Source organism: Sapajus apella, unplaced genomic scaffold (genome assembly GCF_009761245.1).
Source record: "Sapajus apella isolate SASKATOON/1434 unplaced genomic scaffold, GSC_monkey_1.0 scaffold48, whole genome shotgun sequence".
NCBI classification, from domain to species: domain Eukaryota; kingdom Metazoa; phylum Chordata; class Mammalia; order Primates; family Cebidae; genus Sapajus; species Sapajus apella.
Genome location: NW_022436988.1, coordinates 4,615,192 through 4,636,093, shown reverse-complemented (window position 1 = coordinate 4,636,093; position 20,902 = coordinate 4,615,192). Strand labels below are relative to the sequence as shown.

General features: G+C 50.0%; 1 protein-coding gene across 5 annotated transcripts in view; it reads left to right on the top strand.

The window, feature by feature from the left end:
• Positions 1-553: 553 nt before the first annotated feature.
• PGS1 (phosphatidylglycerophosphate synthase 1) overlaps positions 554-20,902 on the top strand; it is a 43,921-nt gene continuing 23,572 nt past the window's right edge. For all 5 annotated transcript variants that reach the window (XR_004257730.1, XR_004257731.1, XR_004257729.1 and 2 more), the window contains exons 1-5: positions 554-739; positions 12,965-13,154; positions 17,284-17,361; positions 19,041-19,140; positions 20,107-20,296. Coding sequence is in view for 2 of the 5 variants with exons in the window: in XM_032241496.1 (XP_032097387.1) it covers positions 597-739; positions 12,965-13,154; positions 17,284-17,361; positions 19,041-19,140; positions 20,107-20,296 (701 nt within the window). In the remaining 3 variants the exon portion in view is untranslated. The remainder of the gene's footprint in view (positions 740-12,964; positions 13,155-17,283; positions 17,362-19,040; positions 19,141-20,106; positions 20,297-20,902) is intronic.

The following is a 20,902-nucleotide window of genomic DNA, read 5'->3' as shown; positions in this document are numbered from 1 at the left end:
AGGTGGGTGGATCACGAGGTCAGGAGTTCCAGACCAGCCTGGCCAACGTGGTGAAACCCCGTCTCTACTAAAAATAAAAAAATTAGCTGGGCGTGGTGGTGCATGCCCGTAATCCCAGCTACTCAGGAGGCTGAGACAGAATTGCCTGAACCTGGGAAGCGGAGGTTGCAATGAGCCTAGATCACGCCACTACACTCCAGCCTGGGCGACAGAGCAAGACTCTGCCTCAGAAGAAAGCAAGCAAAGAAACAAAAGCTTTTCTGACAGCTGATGAGTTGGAGCCAAATGTGACTGTGCTTGAGCCTCTAGGCTGCATCCTTTCCTCCGCGACCTGCGACGGGTGACTGCAGGAATGGAGGCCACCTGCGTCCTCGCGGGTTTAACGAGCGGGCTTCCTACCCCCCTCCTGCAGCGTGACCACTATCCCTCACCTGGGCCCCCAGAGGGGAAACTGAGGCTTGGGGGCGGTGCAGGGCCGCCCTCCCCAGGCCGGGGCTTCTGCGCCTGCGCGCCTGCGCCTCTGCGCCGTGTCCGCGCTCGCCTTTGTCAATAAAGTTAACGCGCGCCAGGAGCGGAAGCGGAAGCGGCTAGTCTCCATGGCGGTGGCGGCGGCAGGGGCTGCAGGACCCGTGTTCTGGAGGCGACTGCTGGGCCTCCTGCCTGGCCGCCCCGGGCTGGCCGCGCTCCTGGGACGCCTGTCCGACCGCCTGGGCAGGAACCGGGACCGCCGGCGCAGGAGGTGAGAGAGGCGGCCGGGCTAAGAGCGCAGCCCTAGAGGCTGCGGCCCGGCCCCCCCGGCGCTCAAACTCCCCGGGCCCGGCATCCTGGGCATCCGCAGCGAGTCCCTCCCCGGTCCCCGAGCCGGTTTCTGCCACCCGGGGCTCAGCGCCTGACTTATGTGCTTCTTCACTGGCCTTCTTGAGGGAGGGTGGACGACCTGGGCGCCACTGTCGGCCGGGTCCAGCCGGCGGGCCTCCTGCGCAGTCCTGGGACTCCTTGCTCCCCCGCTACCCCGTGCTTGGTGGCGAGCCCCGGCCACTGTGCACTTACACATTAAAAGGGGCACTGTGTGTACATCCAGGGAGCTTCGGTCGAGCTCCGGAGGCTATGTTTATATCGCGGTTTTGGCCCCAGGATGTGAGTGTCGGAGTTAAGAGGGGTCTTTTCCTTAAGTAATCCTGGCCGTGAGGTGACTCGGCGTGAGTGAATCAGCCTTGCTGGGATTTTGTGTGTGCAGCGTTTCTCACATCCTGCCAGAGAGAGCTGTGAGGCAATCCTTAGTAACATTCAGGCATGGGAAGAGGAACCACTCGAAAACACTTTTTACACATTTCAAAGGGCCTGTGTTCTGGAAAAGTACTCAAGTTATGTAAGTGATGAAGTAGGCTTTGGAGCAATTTGTTCAGGCAGTGGTCTTTTAAAATAAACATTTGCCAAGAACATGCTGGCCTGAGGCTCGCTAATATTAAAAAAAAAAAAGGGGGGGGGAACAATTCTCTTGGGTGCAAATAGTTTTCTTACTTGAGCCTTAAGCTTGATCTTTAATATCTTAGAACTGCTTCCGTTAGTTGAGGTTGCATTGTGTTAGATTTTCTATCTGTACCTGTGCTCCTTGGGTGAGGTTTGACCTCCTGGGGTGAGATATCTAGTACAGAGATCTGGAGTCCAGTCATGTGTGCTGATTCTAGGTACAGAAAAGAGCTTGCTTCATAGTGATGTATGGTGGAAGATTTTCATCGAAAACTCAAGTTTGATTTAGGGGAATTTTTAGGTGATAGAATCAGGGCAGGATGGAACTCTTGGAATCGTACTGCTCAGAATGTCTCTAAGTTTCACAGTTAAACCAGTGGAACTGGGACTGTAAAAGAAATAGCTCCTCCATTTTTTCTGCATTTTCATTCTTTCATTGTTTAGCAAAAGACCGGCTCATCTTAGTGGGTGGTGAAGTCAGATGACTTCTATGTCCTGGCATCAAACCACTGAGATTTGGTTTACAGTTTCAAGAAAAAAAATGTTCTGTGCTCAAAGACAAGATGTTTAGATGACTTTGTCATTTCCCCCTATATGTTTAAACTATATGAAAAACACTTCATTATTGATCATTGTTCAACATTGGAATTGATTACTAAAGGATGTTGGGACAGTTGACACAAATTCTTTTTTAAAAACCTCTCATGAGTGTGCTTGTTTGTTTTTTGGTGGTGGGGGGCAGTTTGGCAGTGGAGATAGTCTAAATTGACTTTCTAAAGTCTGTTTTGTAAGTAGTATGAGTGGATGCAGTTTGTGTGCTTTCATCTTTCTTCATTAAGCTGAGGGAGAAGATTGTTTCTCTGGGACAGCAGTTCAACCAGCAACTCAGTTTCTTGGGCATTAAGCAGTTCTTGTTTTATAATTCTTGGAAATAATGGCTATGCTAGGACCAAGGAATAAAACCAGCATTGAGTGGTAGTGTAGGTTTCTGAGCCTTTCTTTGCCTTATTCGGTGCAGTTTTTTCTGAATCGTTGTGGCTTTGGTGTTCGAGTTATTCATGTGTGTTGTGGCTGCTCACCCCTTATTGGCTGCTGACTTTCATTTCTTCTCCTTTATTCAGTTGCATCTCCCAATTTCTCATTCCCCGAATGATGTGGTTTCTTGTAACTCGCTGATCATTGATTCATTGATAATAGCTGTGTGCAGTCATGAGCTTAAATTATTTTAGGGTTTAGCTTGTCGATCTGAGTCAGCTGTTGGAGGGCCAGTGAACCCTCGTGAGGGGAACGTTCCTTTTACTGCCGAGGTTTCCTTTCAGGCATAGAGACAGCCACAGAGACAGAGAACTCTACTTAAAATTATTTCTAATTAATGATTTAGAAGTACTGTCATTTCCTCTTACGCTAGCATCTGACTCATTATCATTAGGGACCGCTGGGTCCATTAATTTATTCATCTGGTGTGTATTGAGCACTGCTGTGCTGTGCTAGGTACTCAGGAAGCAAAGAGGAAGACAGCCCCGCCTCCGAGATGCTCAGACCCATAAACAATTATAAGAAGTAGGTAGAAGGTCATGGCAGTACCTTGGAGAGGTCATGGAAGGCTTCCTGGTGCCATGGCTCAGAGCTGTTTTGAAGGAGGGGTAGGAGTAGGCAGGTTGGGTGAAGAAGACGGGGAGTGGATGTTCAAGGAATGATAGTGAGCGACATGGACTGCAGCCAAAGGCAATTCTGAGGTCCCGCCAATACTGAAACCATTTCCAGGAGCTGACTGGGGGTACCAAGTAGGGGTTGGAGGGAGGGAAAAAGAGGAGCTAGGAGCAAGCCAGTGTGGGCCAGAGACCCAGGAAGACAAGTTCTGAGATTCCATGTATGATTTCTGTTGATTCTGGTTCAGCCTGAGATGGTGGGGGCTTTTATACGAAGTCAGGGGCAGTGGGAGCAGAAAAGAGGGCTGAGTTAGAATTAGTCCTGATGGGGCACATGGATATTGGTACGTTTCACGAAAACAGGGAGCGAAAAAGAGGCTCAGGTTTTGCAGATAATGGATCTCGGTGCACTACAACCTCTGCCTCCCAGGTTCAAGCAGTTCTCTGCCTCAGCCTCAGGAGTATCTGGGATTACAGGCGCGTGCCACATTTGGGTCATGCTAATCAGTATACAGGTTTCTCCAGGTGAGGTGTTCAGTGTCCAGTTGACTGGCAGAACAGGAGCTCAGGAGAGGGAGATGGATGCTTCGGATAGGATTTTTTAGAGTCATCCAGCCACACAGAAAGGTCTTGTTACTTGGAGTAGGTGAGACCAAGCAGAAATTATTTCATGAAGACATTAGTTCCTGATCTTGAGCTTGCCTACCATACGAGGAAATATTTTATCTATGGCTTACTTTTTTTCCTGTTTAAACTATTTTCAGTTTTAGCTATATGTGCAGAATTATCTTTATGTTTGGAATTTTTTACAATTCTAGGAGCTTGTTAGTGTGTGTGTTGGATGGGTAGGGGGTTCCGAACTTCTCTGAATTATAGGAGGGATACAGGTGAGCAGCAGATTGTTTTCAATTAGATTTTCTTCCATTGTAGTGGCAGGTCACTTGTTTAATCTATAAGTAGTTTCTACTCTGAGGGACCACCAGATTTCCAGAAGTTACTTTTCTTTGAACTTTGTGATGTTAGGATTCAGTCTTCCTTCCTTTTTAGAGTTAAGTGTAACCATCTCTTGGTTTGTTTATAGCAGTATAATGGAAAGGAAGGGGGTATTTAGAATTAAAGCACGGTTGGATCTTGCAGTGAATTGAAAGATTTACAACGGCCTGGCTTTCCCAATTGTAGCTTTAAGTTAATGGTACATGAGTATCCCTGAGCATGTTATAGTTGGTGATGAGTTAGACTCATCAGTTGTCTGCTGGTAGGCAGACAGAAACTGGCCTGGGATTAAAATGGTCTGAATGAGAATCCCTTTGTAGTAGCGTGATCTGATTAATGTAAATGGGTTGGTTTTGAGGGTGCTAGGAGTCAGGCTGGCTGAAGCCCTTTGGAGTCGTAGAATCTGTGATCTGTTCTCACCAGGCAGTTTGATGTGCCTGGTACATTTAGCTACCCAAGCTTTATTGTGGGTTATAAATATATTTTGGATTTCTGGCCCCCAGTGTAATTGATTTCCTTTTGGCTACGCCAAGAGGACAGTCACCTAGTCAGCATGTGGCGGATTGCTGGCAGCCCAGGCCTCTTGTGCCGGACTTGTTATGGGAGTTCAGCAGGCCTTTGGTCTTTTGTAACCTACGGGAATCCACACTCATTTCCCTTCCTCGGGGTTAGGTCTTGCATTAGTCAGGAACGGCCGCCTGCTGCCAGGGTTGCAGGAAGTACGGTACCTTCGTGTAGTTTCTGGAGCCTTTCTCAGGAAGTGTTATGACTGTTGCTTTTTCTCATCAGTTCACTTTTTTACATTTAAATAATTGTGACTGAGGGGGTAGGGTGAGTTTTTCTCAAAAAGTAGTTTCTGAAAATATTACAATCCAGAGAGCTCAGTTTCTTTTAAAAAACTTCTTTCTGTTTTCATCGTTTTGTACAGATTTGGATGAGCTCCAGGCCACAGTCTGTACCTTATGGTTAAAGAAGGGCCCCTGGACCTTCAGACCGCGCCTCTGAGGGACACTGAATGACCGACCTGTGTTCGGTACAGAGAGCGCAACTTCCGCCTTGCTTAGCAAGGACAGCCCCGCAGCTTGACTGTACTCTTTGTTCAGAGTTCCACATACCCTGTTTTGAAAAAAACCCCAAGAAGTTGGCCTGTTACATGTGTCTCATTGGTAGTGGGTGACATTAAATACTGCAACTCTAGGGGAAACACGTATTCTCTGACACCGGGAGAAGCTGGGGAAGGGGCATCTAAAGGTGCAGTGTAGACCACGGTGTAGTTCTCTGGTGTTTGCCTGTCTTCAGTGGCATCCCTTTTCTGAGAACGCAGGAGCTCGGTAGGGTCTCTAGGTGCAGCTGACACACAGAGGAGAAGGGCGAGGGGTGCCAGTGTTTTCTACGAAGCAGAGCACGCACAGCTGCCAAATGATGAAGTGGAAAACCGTCTCCCCACAAAAGGGAGAGATGACTTCTGTTTTCCCCAGTTTTCTTTTGTAAACAAGTGTCTTCCATAGCTTCTCAGCTGCTTCCTGCTCTCACTGTTTTAGTTTCGCTGATTATTGTGAGCTCAAGTCCCACTGAGGCCTCTAATGGGGGTTTGCGTGTGTGTGGGGTGCATTGTCCTGCCTGGGGCTGCCTGGGTGGCTAGGCAGCCTTCCACTTCCCAGTCCTGGCTCGCTGCTTCCTTCTTGAGAAAGATGTGGATCTTCCTCAAGATGATGGGAAGAAATTTTCCTTCTCTCCCCAAGGTACCCTGCTGCCTTCTTTGGTCCTCTCTCTTGGTAGAGCGATGGGCCCCCAGGTCAGGGGTCCTCAGCACCCAGGCCCAGCCCACTCCTCAGTTCAGTGCATTTGCCTGCAAAGATTCTACAGGAAGCCTTAACTCAGGCGACTGAACCTTTCTCCGCAGTCGGGCATCCTGTGGGTGGTGGCTGGAGCCGGGCCACTGGCTGGTCCTCTGAGAAGATGCTGGTCTCATTTCACCTTTAGAATGGCAGACTGAGGATGGTTTTGCATTGTCTGTTCATTTGTTTTGGTTGTTGCTGAGGTTGGTGTGATGATGAAGTACAGCTGGTCTGATTTTGAATGCTGAGGCACTGGTGGTAGGGAGTATCACCGGTTCTTGGCCCTGGTCCTGTTCTCTAAGCTTCTCTAATATTCCTGAGTAAAGGAGTGGTCTTTAGAGAGGAAAGGGTGGCAGAACCTTATTATCTGACTCCCCAGCCCCCACCACTTCCTCCTTCCTATAACTAGAACTGGGAGCTAGTGGTGTCTAGAAAGAGATGATTCAGGGGAGCCCAGGTCTCGATGTGGAAATTGTGTGTGTACTGGTTTAGTTCTCTAAATGGTGAGTGTGACATGTAACTAGGCTTTTTTGGTAAAATAACCACAGCCTCTCTGCCTCCTCGTCTCTTGGGGCTTAGCTTTGGGACTGGGCCATGTGGTTTCTTGGTAAGCCTCCCTGGGGTGGGGAGTTGCTTGTGCAGGTGGCCAGCCCCTGGAGGCTGGGATTGCTGTGCAGTGGGGCTGCTGCTAGCACGGGGATCCACCTTTTCTGAGAAAATTCCCAGGAGTTATGTTGCAGAAAGCCGGGAACTCACCCCCATGGGGTTCTGACTTATGTGAAAGAATAAAATAGGCCCTTGAGCATCTAGCAGTGTAGGTTCAGAGCAGGACTTGGCTCTTTATACCCTGGCTGATGTGCTTCAGTTAGATGATTTTTTTTTTTTTTTTGGAGAAGAAACTTTCTCCGTTGCTCAGGCTAAAGTGCAGTGGTGCGATCTCAGCAGCCTTCACTCTAGGTTCATGCGATTCTCCTGACCCAACTTCCCAAGTAGCTGGGACTATCAGCACGTGCCACCGCACCCAGCTAATTTTTATAATTTTAGTAGAGATGGGGTTTCTACTGAGTTGCTGGGATTACAGGCATGCACCACCATGCCTGGCTAATTTTTGTATTTTTAGTAGAGATGGGGTTTTGCCATGTTGGCCAGGCTGGTCTTGAACTCCTGACCTCAGGTGATCTGACCTCGTGGTGTTAACCACCACGTCTGGCCTTTTTTTTTTTTCTCTTTTCTGAGGTGGAGTCTCACTCTGTAATCCAGGCTGGAGTGCACGATCTTGGCTCACTGTGGCCTTGAATTACTGGGTTTAAGCAGTCTTCCTGCCTCAACCTCCCTAGTAGCTGGGACAATAGATGCATGCCACCATGCCTGGCTAACTTTTAATTTTTCTAGAAAGGGGGTTTCTCTATGTTGCTGAAGTTGATCTTGAACTCGTGGCTTCAAGTGATCCTCCTGCGTCAGCCTCCTGAAGTGCTAGGATTATAGGCACATGCCACTGTGCTTGGCCATTCGGTTTTGTTGAGTGACACCAGTCCAGATGTGGTCTCCGTGGCATATGGTGTAATTGTGGGGACTTGTGTAAAACAGTTGGCCCCTGTTGTAAGCACCTTCCTTTTTGGGGCATATCAAATTGTCACTTGAAGCTTGAGTCTCCTCCATAATGTATCCATGAAACTTAATTGGCTTTCAGCTTCTTCTCCTCTCTAACAAAAATAAACCTGTCAGTACACAGATTAAACAGGAAGCCAACATAAAAAAGCCTTCAAGAGCTCTTGGCCTGGGGCCCTGGTGGAACATTCCCAGCAAGAGCTGCCTGGTAAGGAGGAGACCTGCTTAGGATAGCCCCGGGGCCTCTGGGCTCATCAGTCTGGTGCCTGCCAAAGTGGGTTTCTGCAGGTAGGTTGGAGGTGATAGGTGGATCCTGACACCTGTGTAGACTCCATATGTGTGTGTGTTTTCTCTGGACTGTTGAGACCCTCTTTAGTTTTTATACTTAGAGTGGTCTTGTTGGTTCCTGCTTGCTTGCTTGCTTGCTTTCTGCACTTGACCTCCGGGATCTGGACTATTGAAGACCTCTTGGGTTTTTCTGCTGAGAGTGGTCTTGCTAGTTCCTGCTTCTTTCTTTCCTTCTTTTTTTCTTTTTTGCTTTTTGAGGTAGAGTCTTGCTCTGTTGCCAGGAGCCAGGCTGGAGTGCAGTGGTACTACCTTGGCTCACTGCAACCTCCACCTCCCGGGTTCAAGCAATTCTCCTGCCTCAGCCTCGTGAGTAGCGGGGACTACAGGCACGTGCCGCCACGCCAGCTAATTTTTGTATTTGAGTGGAGACTGGGTTTCACCGTATTGGCCAGGATGGTCTCGATCTCTTGACCTCGTGATCTGCCTGTCTCGGCCTCCCAAAGTGTTGGAATTATAGGCGTGAGCCACCGCGCCTGGCACTTCTTTCTCTCTTTCTTTTCTTTTCCTTCCTTCCCTTTCCCTTTCCCTTTCCCTTTTTCCCTTTCCCTTTTTCCCTTTCCCTTTCCCTTTCCCTTTCCCTTTCCCTTTCCTTTCTTTCTGTGTTTGACCTCCAGGATTAAGCAATTGTCCCACCTCAGCCTCCTGAGTAGCTGGGACTACAGTGCCTCCACACCTGGCTAATTTTTTTTTTTTTTTTTTTTTAATTTTTTGTAGAGACAGGGTCTTGCTATGTTGCCCAGGCTGGTCCGGAGCTCCTGGCCTCAAGCGATTCTCCTGTCTTAGACTCCAGAGTGCTGGGATTACAGGTGTGAGCCATTGCACCCAGCCCAGTCCCTGCTGCTTATGTTTGTTCACGCTGCTGGGAACACCCTCCTCTCTGCACTCCATGTTTGAGTCCTGCCAGCTTTGTGAGGCCTATTGGAGGGAGAACGCTGCAGAACCTCCCAGTAGCCCAGGCATCACCAGCTCCCCTTTTTGATGCCTTGAAGCACATGCACTATTTGGACATTGATTTAATTTTAGCATCTTTTCTTGAGTTCTTAGATGACGTCAGGTGTGTAAGTCTGTGAGCCCACCAAGGTTGTGGGAGGCAGAGACCGCCTGGTTCATTTGTGCCCTCCGTGGGATGTCACACGTGCTCACATGCTGGCTTTGTTGATGGTTAAGTTGAACTTGTCCTCTCCTGGGTTGCCGTGTGCCAGGGAGTGTTTCCTTGTCTTCCTTTTCTTTTTGGGTGGGGGAACGGAGTCTCTCTCTGTCACCCAGGTTGGAGTGCAGTGGCACGATCTCGGCTCATTGCAGCCTCTGCCTCCTGGTTTCAAGCGATTCTCCTGCTTCAGCCACGCCTGGCTAATTTTTGTATTTTTTTTTTTTTTTTGAGACGGAGTTTCGCTCTTGTTACCCAGGCTGCAGTGCAATGGCGCGATCTCGGCTCACCACAACCTCCGTCTCCTGGGTTCAAGCAATTCTCCTGCCTCAGCCTCCCGAGTAGCTGGGACTACAGGCGTGCGCCACCATGCCCAGCTAATTTTTGTGTTTTTAGTAGAGACGGGGTTTCGCCATGTTGACCAGGATGGTCTCAATCTCTTGACCTCGTGATCCACCTGCCTCGGCCTCCCAAAGTGCTGGGATTACAAGCGTGAGCCACCGCGCCCGGCCACAATTTTTGTATTTTTAGTAGAGATGGGGTTTCACCATGTTGGCTAGGCTGGTCTTGAACTCCTGACCTCAGGTGATCCACCTGCCTTGGCCTCCCAAGGTGCTGGGATTACAGGCGTGAGCCACTTTTTTTTTTTTTTTTTTTTTCTGAGACGGAGTTTTGCTCTTGTTGCCCAGGCTGGAGTGCAATGGCATGCTCTTGGCTCACCGCAACCTCTGCCTCCTGGGTTTAAGCGAGTCTCCTAGTCTCAGCCTCCTGAGTAGCTGGGGTTACACACATCCACCACCACACCTGGCTAATTTCATATTTTTTACTAGAGATGGGGTTTCTCCATGTTGGTCAGGCTGGTCTTGAACTCCCGACCTCAGGTGATCCGCCTGCCTCAGCCTCCCAAAGTGCTGGGATTACAGGCGTGAGCTACTGTACCCGGCCCCACTTTTCTTGTTTTCTTTTCTTTTCTTTTTTGAGATGAAGTTTCGCTGTGTCACTCAGACTGGCGTGCAATGATGTGTTCTTGGCTCTCTGCAACCTCTGCCTCCCAGATTCAAGCGATTCTCGTGCCTCAGCCTCCTGAATAGCTGGGATTACAGGCACCCACCACCATACCTGCCTAATTTTTTTTGTATTTTTAGTAGAGTTGGGGTTTCACTATATTGGTCAGGCTGGTTTTGAACTCCTGACCTCAAGTGATCTGCCTTCCTCGGCCTGCCAAAGTGCTAGATAGGCATGAGCCACTGTGCCTGGCTGCGGCTCTCACATTCTATGAAGGTTGTGTGACCTGGAGCAGTACAGGTGACACCTGGTTTTTGGATGATCTGAGAGATGGCAGAGGTGCCGTGAGGCAGAGGAGACATTAATCTTATACTGCTGTTGCCCATTTCCCCCACCACAGACCGTGTCTCATTAGTGAATATGGGGCTTCAGGTTGATGGGTTGCTGTGCACCTTTCCCATTGTCTCGTGGTTTCTGCTGCACTGAAGGGTCCTTCCCTCTCCTCCCTCTAGCACTGCAGGAGGGTGGCCCAGGACGTGGGAAACCCAGGCAGCAGGGAGCCCTGCTTTACACATCTAGGCCTTTGATTTGCAAGCTGATGCCCGGGAGTGTCACCATCCCCTCTAGAGATAGTCGGGGAGAACAGCTGTTTCCCACCTCTGCCCTGGGTGGCCACAGCCAGTCCCAGACTTCCAGGATCCACAGAGCCAGCACCTTCTGCTGTTGACTAAGGTTTTCTTGGCAGTGAATTGGGCATGACCAGTGGGCTTTCTGGGAAGTGCAGCTGTGGGCCATCTGGTGTCTGCAGGAACACTTACGAACCCGGGGAAGATTCAGGGCTTTATCATGAAGCAAGCAAGTGAAGTCATCTTCCTGGAATTTGTGGCCATTCAGACCTTGGGATGTTTGAACGTCCTCTCCCCGGAGTCCCTCTTGAGGTTACATACTGAAGCGGGTTTTCCTGCTGCTGTTTGCAGGACCAGGATTCATAGTAGGTCAGGTTTTTGTGGGGTTCTCAGCATGCAGTCCCTCTGCCCCCGACCCCGAAGGTTTTTCAGTCATTGAGCAGCAGAAATGTAGCTCTGGGCAGAAACGCAACTCGTCCAGCCTCAGCCTCATCTGCCGGAGGTACAGCTTTATGTGTGGTCAGGCCAACACTGGCCAAAGGTGGTGTGCGACCCCACCAAAGAGGATGTGTCTGATGTTGAAGGGTCATGGCTCCTCATCACTTTTTTTTTTTTTTCTGGAGACAGTTTCATTCTTGTTGTCCAGGCTGGAGTGCAATGGCACTCTCGGCTCACTGCAACCTCTGCCTCCCGGGTTCAAGCAATTCTCCTGCCTCAGCCTCCCGAGTAGCTGGGATAACAGGCGCCTGCCACTGTACGCGACTAATTTTTTTGTATTTTTATTTTGAGTAGAGATGGGGTTTCACTATGTTGGCCAGGCCGATCTTTGAATTCCTGACCTCAGGTAATCTACCTGCCTCAGCCTCCCAAAGTGCTGGGGTTACAGGTGTGGGCCTCCGTGCCCAGCCAGGACTTATCACTCTTGAGCTCCTTTTCTCCAGCCTCTTCCTGCTCTACCTTTTGTTTCCATGTCTGATTTTGATTGATTGAGACAGGGTCTCGCTGTGTCACCCAGGCTGGAATGCAAAGGCATGATCATAGCTGGAAGAACAGCCTTGGGCTCAGGCAGTCCTCCCGCCTCAGCCTGCTGAGTAGCTGGGACTACAGGCGTGTGCCACCACGTCCAGCTAATTCTAAAAAAATTTTTTCTGAGACCAAGTCTTGCTCTGTCAGCCAGACTGGAGTGTAGTGGCTTCATCTCTACTCACTGCAACATCTGCCTCCCAGGTTTAAGCGATTCTTCTGCCACAGCCTCCCAAGTAGCTGGGATTACAGGCATCTGCCTCACACACCCAGCTAGTTTTTATATTTTTAGAAAAGACAGAGTTTCACCATATTGGCCAGGCTGGTCTTGAACTCCTGACTTCAGGTGATCTACCTACCTCGGCCTCTCAAAGTGCTGGGATTATAGGTGTGAGCCACTGCGCCTGGCTGGAAATCGGATTTTTGAAAAGTTTCTTTTTCTGAGTGCTTTCCTTGAATAGAAAACTTGTTTATCTCCTGATTCGTAAAGCAGTGCATCTGGGCTATAATCATCAGACTCCTGCCAGACTTACTCTTGTGCTAGGCTCTTTTAGTGGTGGGCTATAGGCAGATTTTTTTTTTTTTCCCCTTGAGATGGAGTTTCGCTCTTGTTGCCCAGGCTGGAGTGCAATGGCATGATCTCAGCTCACCGCAACCTCCACCTCCCCGGTTCAAGTGATTTTCCTGCCTCAGTCTCCTGAGTAGCTGGGATTACAGGCATGTGCCATCATGCCCAGCTACTTTTGTACTTTTAGTAGAGACAGGGTTTTCCATGTTGGCCAAGCTGGTCTCAAACGCCGGACCTCAGGCGATTTGCCCAGTTCGGCTTCCCAAAGTGCTGGGATTACAGGTGTGAGCTACTGCGCCCAGCCTGTAGGCAAATTTTTTTGAGGTAGAGTCATTAGAAGGTTGCCATATGGTGGCAGCCCATGTGAGAGCTTTTGTGAGTTTACTTGTGGAGGCTCTAAATTAGTTCTTGAGTTGTTTGGAATCACAGTGTGGGTTTATCTGTAGGTATTGACACTTCTCAAGTTGCTTAATTAGTAGACTCTTTAAGGAATAAGAGGAATGGGGGCTGAAGAAAAAATCCTTTAGCAGTGCTTGAGTTGGGCCCTCTTTTTAAAATGTTCTAGAAAATCTGACATTCATAAAACAAAAACACACTCATCTTTCAGCCCCTCTTCATCCCCCAGTAACTGAGAGGGGCTTCTGCAGAAGTATTTGAGGTATAATCCTGTTGCATATTTCTTTAACTAGGTCACCATGGCTGTTACTGGCTCCCTTGCTGTCCCCAGCTGTTCCCCAGGTCACCTCCCCACCATGCTGCCTGTGTCCAGAAGGCGTGCACCGGTTCCAGTGGATCAGAAACTTGGTTCCAGAATTTGGAGTCTCCAGTTCCCATGTCAGGGTGCTTGCTTCCCCGGCGGAGTTTTTTGAGCTCATGAAGGTAAGTTGTGTCTGAAGGAAAAAAAGTTCGAGTTAGAGCTCTTGGGGGATCATGCTGGTGAGTCCTGAGTGCTTTCTAGTCTAGAAGCTGTTGCTAGCTGCTCAGCTTATTCCTTTTGGGTTTTACCTGTCAGGTTTCAGCTCATGGATGGTTGAGCTGAGCCACAGTCAGAAACTTACCTGTGGGGCCAGTGTCTCAGGTGGAGAAGCTCTGAGGAGGCAACAGTGAGAACAAGGACCTAGACTTTATTTATTTTGTTATTTTATTTTTATTTTTTTGAGATGGAATCTCCCTCTGTCACCCAGGCTGGAGTACAGTGGCGTGATCTCAGTTCACTGCAACCTCTGCTTCTGGGGTTCAAGCAGTTCCCCTGCCTCAGCCTCCCCAAGTAGCTGGGACTATAGGAGTGTGCCACCATGCCCAGCTAATTTTTTTTGTATTTTTAGTAGAGATGAAGTTTCACCATGTTGGCCAGGCTGATCTCGAACTCTTGACCTCGGGCGATCTGCCTGCCTTGGCCTCCCAAAGTGCCAAGATTGCAGGTGTGAGCCACTGTACCTGGCCTATTTGGTTATTTTTGAGATGGGGTCTCACTGTGTTAACCAGATGGGTCTTGAACCACTGGGATCAAGTGATCCTCCTGCCTTGGCCTCCCAAAGTACTGGCCATCCCACGTGGCCATGGGCTTAGACTTTAATTCCTTTTTTTGTTTGAAAAGGAGTCTCACTCTGTCACCCAGGTTGGAGTGTAATGGCATCGTCTCGGTTCACTGCAGCCTCTGCCTCTGGGGTTTAAGTGATTCTCCTGCTTCAGCCTCCTGAGTAACTGGGACTACAGGTGCATGCCACCATACCCGGCTAATTTTTGTATTTTTGATAGAGACAGGGTTTCACTATGTTGCCCAGGCTGGTCTTGAACTCCTGACCTCGTGACCCTCCTGCCTCGACCTCCCAAAGTGCTGGGATTACATGTGTGAGCTACTGCGCCAGGCCTAGACTTTGATTCTTGTGGGCACACTGATTCCTTTTGTTCCATGGTGAAGTTGTGGACCATGAGAAGGGAGGTTAGTGAGGACCTGTGGGCTGCATGGGTATGTCCTTGCTAAAGGTGACAGGGAAGGAGGGCACCCTTATTAGTCTGTGAATGATGGACCCCGGACCCTGGAATCATCTCCAAACACAGTAGTGTCATCTCGGTAGATGTAATTGATAGGAAGTAAAAACCTGTGGGAGGGGATTTGATATGCATGAAGAAGCCTTTCAGGATAACTGGGGAATTTAGACATCCTGGGTCTAAGTCTTATTGTCTTGGTTCTTTAGGAACTCTGTCTTAAGTGTGTGCCTTTCCTCTCCTGGTAGTGATGAAAGTTTTGTATTTGGGGGTTCAGCGTTCATGTTACTCAGGTTTACATGCCACGTCTAGTTATTCTGGTTAAACTGCTAATTGGAATGAAGTAATTCAACACTAACGAATTTTTAACAGTATGAACTCCCTGAGTTTGTATCAGTGATGATATTAGAATGAACGTCTAGCCGGGCTTGCTGGCTCACGCCTGTCATCCCAGCACTGTGGGAGGCTGAGGCAGGCAGATCACCTGAGGTCAGGAGTTCGAGACCAGCTGGCCAATGTGGTGAAACCCTGTCTCTACCAAAAATGCAAAAGGGTGGTGCACACCTGTAATCCTGGCTAATTGGGCGCTGAGGCAGAAGAATCGGTTGAACCCAGGAGGCAGAGGTTGCAGTGAGCTGAGATTGCACCACTGCACTCCAGCCTGGGTGACAGAGCGAGACTCTGTCTTAAAGAAAAAAAAAAAAAAAAAAAAAAAAGAACATCTGATGGGGCTGGGCAAGCAGGTGGAATGCTGGGAGACAATAGGAAATGTAGGTAGAGACTCACCTTTGTGCAGAAAATGAACTCTCAGTCATTTGAATGGCTGCCCATTTCTCTCCTTTTGCCCTCTCGTTCTGTTGATCCACACTTAGCTTAATTTCTGGCTGGCTCATTCCAGAACGCATTCTGTATGTGCGTGCGTGCACACAGGCGTGTCCTTTTGTTCTCCCCTGTCACCCGCCTTCCTGTACTGCTTGTCTGTCCTGGTCATCCTTGTTTGTGCCGAATGATGCTGCAACTGCTGGCTCTTTGCTCCTACTTGGTTCTCTCCTTGGCTTGGAGAAACAGGTTTTTCACAGGCAATTCTTCTCTGTCCTAATCAACTCTGGGAGGTTGACTGACTGTCTACATGTGGTGGTTCCCTGGCCAGGAGGTCGTCCCTGCCTGAGGAGGGTGGGCCTGCAGAGAGTGGGAAGGGCGTGGAGGGGCTTGCCCCAGCAGGCTGAGAAGACACGAGGGGCTTCTTTTCCTGCCATCTGGACTGAACTGTGGGCAGATTGTCCTGGCTTGTGTCACACTGAGTAGCACGTGTTTCTTTCCAGGGCACACAGCAAGAAAAGACAGTGCTGGTTTCTGTCTGGTCCTCATGCCTTCATTACAGCTGTAGGGCCTGGTGTCCTATAGTAAACAGTCAGATATGCTTTGCTTGCCTGAACTAAATTGTCTTATGCCTTATTTATTTTTTCCCTTTCTTTATCATCATCAACCCCACAAACATCTATTTTACTTGGTAACAAAACAAAGGAAATAGCAACCTTGGAAAGTTGCTTTGTTTTTTCCTTGTCCGGAAGCCTTTCCTAGTGATCATTCATGTTTCTGCCTACTCAAGTTGCCTGTCTTCCTGTGTTGAGGATGTGGGGTGGGCTGTGATGTTCCTTCTGAAAGGGAAGCAGGTAGATGTGAAGCTGCCTCCTTCTCACCTGCGTCTCCTGTGTATCTTTTGGGGTTTGACCTTTGGTACACTGCCATTCTTTGCACCCCTGCTTCCTCCTCCAGAATGGAATGGGGCTGCTAGGAGAGGACCTGGCTGTTAGGACTGATTTGGGATGCCATCTTTGGGCATTGGTGCGTTCTGCTCGCGTGTCTGTATACCTGTCTGTCTACGTTTCAAAAGTGATGCGTGCTCAGTATGGACGTTGGAAACTCTGCAGATGGGTAGAAAGTGAAGAGGACAGGTTTGTGTCCATACTCCCCTTCCTTTGAGCTCTGCTCTTTGGGGAACAGTTTGCTACGTATTCTTCATGCTTCTGCAGACACATGTGTGCCTGCCTGCATGCTGTGTGCAGGAGTGAGGCGTAAGAGGGGGAGAACGGGTCATTTGCTTTTGTCTTAGCAATCTATTGTGGATGTTCGTGGCAGTATGCACAGATTGCCTTCATTCTTCTTTGTTTTGAGACAGAGTCTTGCTCTGTTGCCCAGGCTGGAGTGCAGTGTTGTGATCACAGCTCACTGTAACCTCTGCCTCCTGGGTTCAAGTGATTCTTCTGCCTTAGCCTCCCAAGTAGCTGGGATTACAGGCATGTGCCACCATGGCCTGGCTAATCTTTATGCTTTTATTTATTATATTTAAAAATCTTTTTAGTTTTTGAGATGGAGTTGCCCAGGCTGGAGTGCAGTCATGCAGTCTTGGCTCACTGCAACACCCACCTCCTGGGTTCAAGTGATTCGTCTACTTTGGCCTCCCGAGCAGTTGGGATTATAGGCATGTGCCACCACACCCAGCTAATTTTTTGTATTTTTAGTAGAGATGAGGTTTCTCCATGTTGGTTAGGCTGGTCTTGAACGCTGGACCTCAGGTGTTCCACCTGCCTTGGCTGCCCAAAGTGCTGGGATTAGAGGCCTGAGCCACTGTGCCCAGCCAGATCTTTGTGGTTTTAGTAGAACGGTTTCACCATGTTGGCCAGACTGGTCTTCAACTCCTGGCCTCAAGTGATCTACCTGGCTTGGCCTCCCAAAGTGCTGGGATTATAGGCGTGAGCCACTACACCCAGCCTGCTTTCTTTCTTCTTAATGGCTGCACTGTATTTTATAGTTGTCCTAGACTGCTTTACTTTGCAGGCTATTTTCACTTAGGATTGTGGTTACCATACACATTTTCAGCTTGCTTTAAATAATAATCGGTGAAGACATAGGATAGTTCAGCATGGAGTGTGATTTGCCTCCTAGGTCAAAGGGTTCTATTTTCTTAGTGAACCATGAAAATGATGTATGTGAATTTTGAATTTTTCTCCTCTTTCAGGGGCAGATAAGAGTGGCCAAGAGGCGAGTCGTGATGGCATCCCTCTACCTGGGGACAGGTCCTTTGGAACAGGAGCTGGTAAGGTTTTGGGGGAGATGGTCCTGGCAGCAGTAGTGAATGGGCCCCAGCATTCCACAGTGTTTTGTGCCATGGAGTTGGTTTGGAGCGGCCCTTCCTTGGTCTCCATGGCAGAGCCAGCTCTTGTTTTTGTTGCCCCAGATATGGGCATGTCAGGAGGGCCTGGTGAGGAGAGCGTGGGGAGGCCTGGTCGGGGCCTTCTGGCCTCGCTGGCAGTGTCCTCCTGCCCACACAGAGCCCCAGGCAGCTCTGTCTCGGCCAGCTGTGTCCAGGGCTCGGCTTCATGCTCTGCAGGCTGGAGTGGCCTGTGAGCTGAGAAACAGTGGTTTTTACATTTTCAAATAATTGGGGAAGAAAAAGATATTTTGTGACTTATGAAAAATGTAAATTTCTGTATTGGTCAATAACATTTTATTGGAACACAGCCACACATTCATTTGTGTATTATCTGTGGCCGCTTTTCATGCTGCACTGGCAGAACCCATCTGTTCCGTAAAGCTCCAATAATTTACTCTCTGGCTGTTTACAGAAAAGGCTTTCTGACCCCATATAGACTAATGGGCCTGAATGCAAGTTAGGCTGGCTGGCCAGCCAGCTCCGCCAAGGGCTGGTGTTAGGTGCCAGGGCTGCGGCCAGCCTTGTTCCCCTCGGACTTGCCGTTGTGCCACACTTGTCACTTACAGTGAGATAGGTGGGTGGGAAGGAGCCAGCGGTCACCAGGTTTGTATGAGGTGTTGGGGCTAGCGCAGGTTCTGGTGCATGGAGGGACCCGCGGTTCAGCTGAAGTGAGTGTGTGAATGAGATCACTTCTTTCTCTTAGTCTCCTGGGATTGCTTTCTGCTCGGCATAGTGAAATGGATGGGCCTGTTGCCCAGAGTTAGTGCTGTTTCTTGGTCTGTCCTTGTTCAGAGTCACAGGTGGGAGCTGTAGGGATTACAGCATGGAGAGGGAGGGCAGTGGATTCACATGAGCAGTCCTCCCCTCTCTGCCTCTCCTAGGAAGTAGGCCTCCCTCTATTTTTAGGATATACCCTCCATTCCAAGCCTGGGAGCCTGTCCTCATGAGAGAAGAATATAATGCCCACATTGTGGAGAGCAGCCAGTGGGCAGGTTGTGTCTTGGATTCATTTATTTGGCAAGCATTTACTAAAGTGCTCTTTATGAGGAGGGCACTGTTTGTTGTGTCTGTGTGAGGATTGTCTGTGTTGAAATGTATGTAGAACCTGGTGTCGTAGCATTTCCAGGGTGGCAAGGGCCGGCTATCAGGCAGCATGCCTCTGCCTGTAGGTCCCCCTTCCCTTCCTAGAGGCCTGGGCTGATCAGAGCCCCTGGGTGGCTGCTTCTGATGATCATGAAGGGGCTCTCAGACAGAGAGCTTTTGTGGTGTTGGTGTCTGAGTGCCGATGGCACAAACCTGTCTTTGGAGAAGATGATGAGGGCGCTAGGTGATGGGGCGATTGGTTTCTTTTTACATACACCTCTGGCCCCAACACCTCATACAAACCTGGTGACCGCTGGCGTCTTCCCACTCACCTGTCTCACGGTAAGTGACAAGTGTGGCACAAGTCCGCGGGGAACTTGGACCTGACACCAGCCCTTGGTAGAGCCGGCCAGCCAGCCCAACTTTTGTCTTAATCTTTGGGTCTTCATCTTTTCTTCATCTGTGTTCTTTCTTGGCAGGTGGACTGCCTGGAAAGTACTCTAGAAAAGTCACTCCAAGCAAAGTTTCCTTCAGATCTCAAGGTCTCCATTCTTTTAGACTTCACACGGGGCTCACGAGGTAGGTGGCATGCACGCCTGGCCCCCTCATGCTTCCTGTGTCAGGTACTCAGTTCCTGGAGGAGTTACTGTCACGCCCTCATCCTCATGCAGAGACGGGGCTGTTTGAAGATCATCCATGCCGACCCAGGACTGCCTCGTGGTGCGAGTTAGGATTTTTTCTGCAGCAAGTAATTGAAAGCCCAACTAAAAACAGCTAGGGCAGGAGCCGAGTGCAGTGGCTCGCCCTGTAGTCCCACCTGCTCGGGAGGCTGAGGTGGGCGGATTGCTTGAGCCAAGGAGTTTGTGTCCAGCCTGGGCAACGTAGCCAGACTTTGTCTCTTGAAAAACTGCCACGGGCAGAAAGACTTTGGTTGTGAATTCCTGTGACTGATCCATCTTGGGTGGCTTGTGATTTGAGGTTTGACTATGTCACCAGGATCCATCCCTTAGCTGTTTCCTTTGGGCTGGCTTCCTCCTCAGGCTCTGTGTGGTGGCCGCTGGTGGCTCAGGCCTGCCTCCCCAGGATACCTTGTCCTTTGGAAGAGTCTGGTTCCCTGAGAGTCAGGTCAAAGCCCCTGAGTGGCCTGACGTGGGCGCATGCCCAGCTGGGAGCTTAGAGTGTGCTGAGCAGCCCAGACCAGGCCTATGTGCTCCCCCATGGAGCTGGGGGCGAGGGGTGAGGTGGGTAGGGTCATCTTCCCCCAGAGCAGAAATGCTGCAAGTGGATGGAGTAGTGCCCCAGGAGGCTGAGTGGATGCTGGGTGGCAAAAACAGCAGGTGTCTGCCGTGCCCAGCACTCCAGGACTGATACATGGCCAGCATGCAGGACAGAGGGTGGCTGGAGGACCTCTGGCTGGGAGTAGCCCCAGTTGGTGCGACTGATTCAGGTGGATGGCACAGGCGAAGGAGAGGCACATGGAGGTGGTGGGGGCAGGACGCCTTCCTGCTGTGAGTCAGCTGCTGCTTTCTCTGTCTGTGTGTTCAGGCCGGAAGAACTCACGCACGATGCTGCTCCCACTCCTGCAGAGGTTCCCAGAGCAGGTCCGAGTCTCCCTCTTTCACACACCGCACCTCCGCGGCCTGCTCCGGCTCCTCATCCCTGAGCGCTTCAACGAGACCATCGGCCTCCAGCACATTAAGGTGTACCTCTTCGACAACAGCGTCATCTTGAGCGGGTGAGTGCTTCCCACCCTCGGCGCTTTCGCCTTCGTGTTCTGCAGGCTGGAGGGCAGTGGAATAGGAGCGGTGGGAAACCCGTTCCCCTTGGCCTTAGAGAACCTGCTTGTAGGTCTGGCTGTTGTGCACCCGCAGCACCTCCCATGCCACTGTCTCTGCCACTGAGGCCGGAAGCCCCCAAGGGCTGACTGGAAGCCCCCATTGATTGGACACTTAGCGTGTGCTGGCCACGCAGATATGCTGTCTGTTCTTGCCTCACAGTGACCTTCTGTAGTATTTTCCTCACTGTGTACATGTGGAAACAGATGAAAGAGGTTAAAGCACTTGTCAGGTAGAGAGAGCCAGCGAAATAACCGAGAGTCAGACCTGGAAGTCCAGGTCCTTGGGCTGATAAACATGGGCCCTTTCATGGGCCTTCTCCTCGGAGTGGGGCTAGGATTGGGTTCCTGGTGCCGAGAGAAAGCCCTTGATGGCATCCTTGCCTTGGCACTGTCCCCGTGGCAGCTGTCACTTAATAGGACAAAGAAAACAAACAAACGTGGGTGCTGATAAATAAATAGCCCTGTGTGGGCCGGGCGCGGGGGCTCACGCCTGTCATCCCAGCA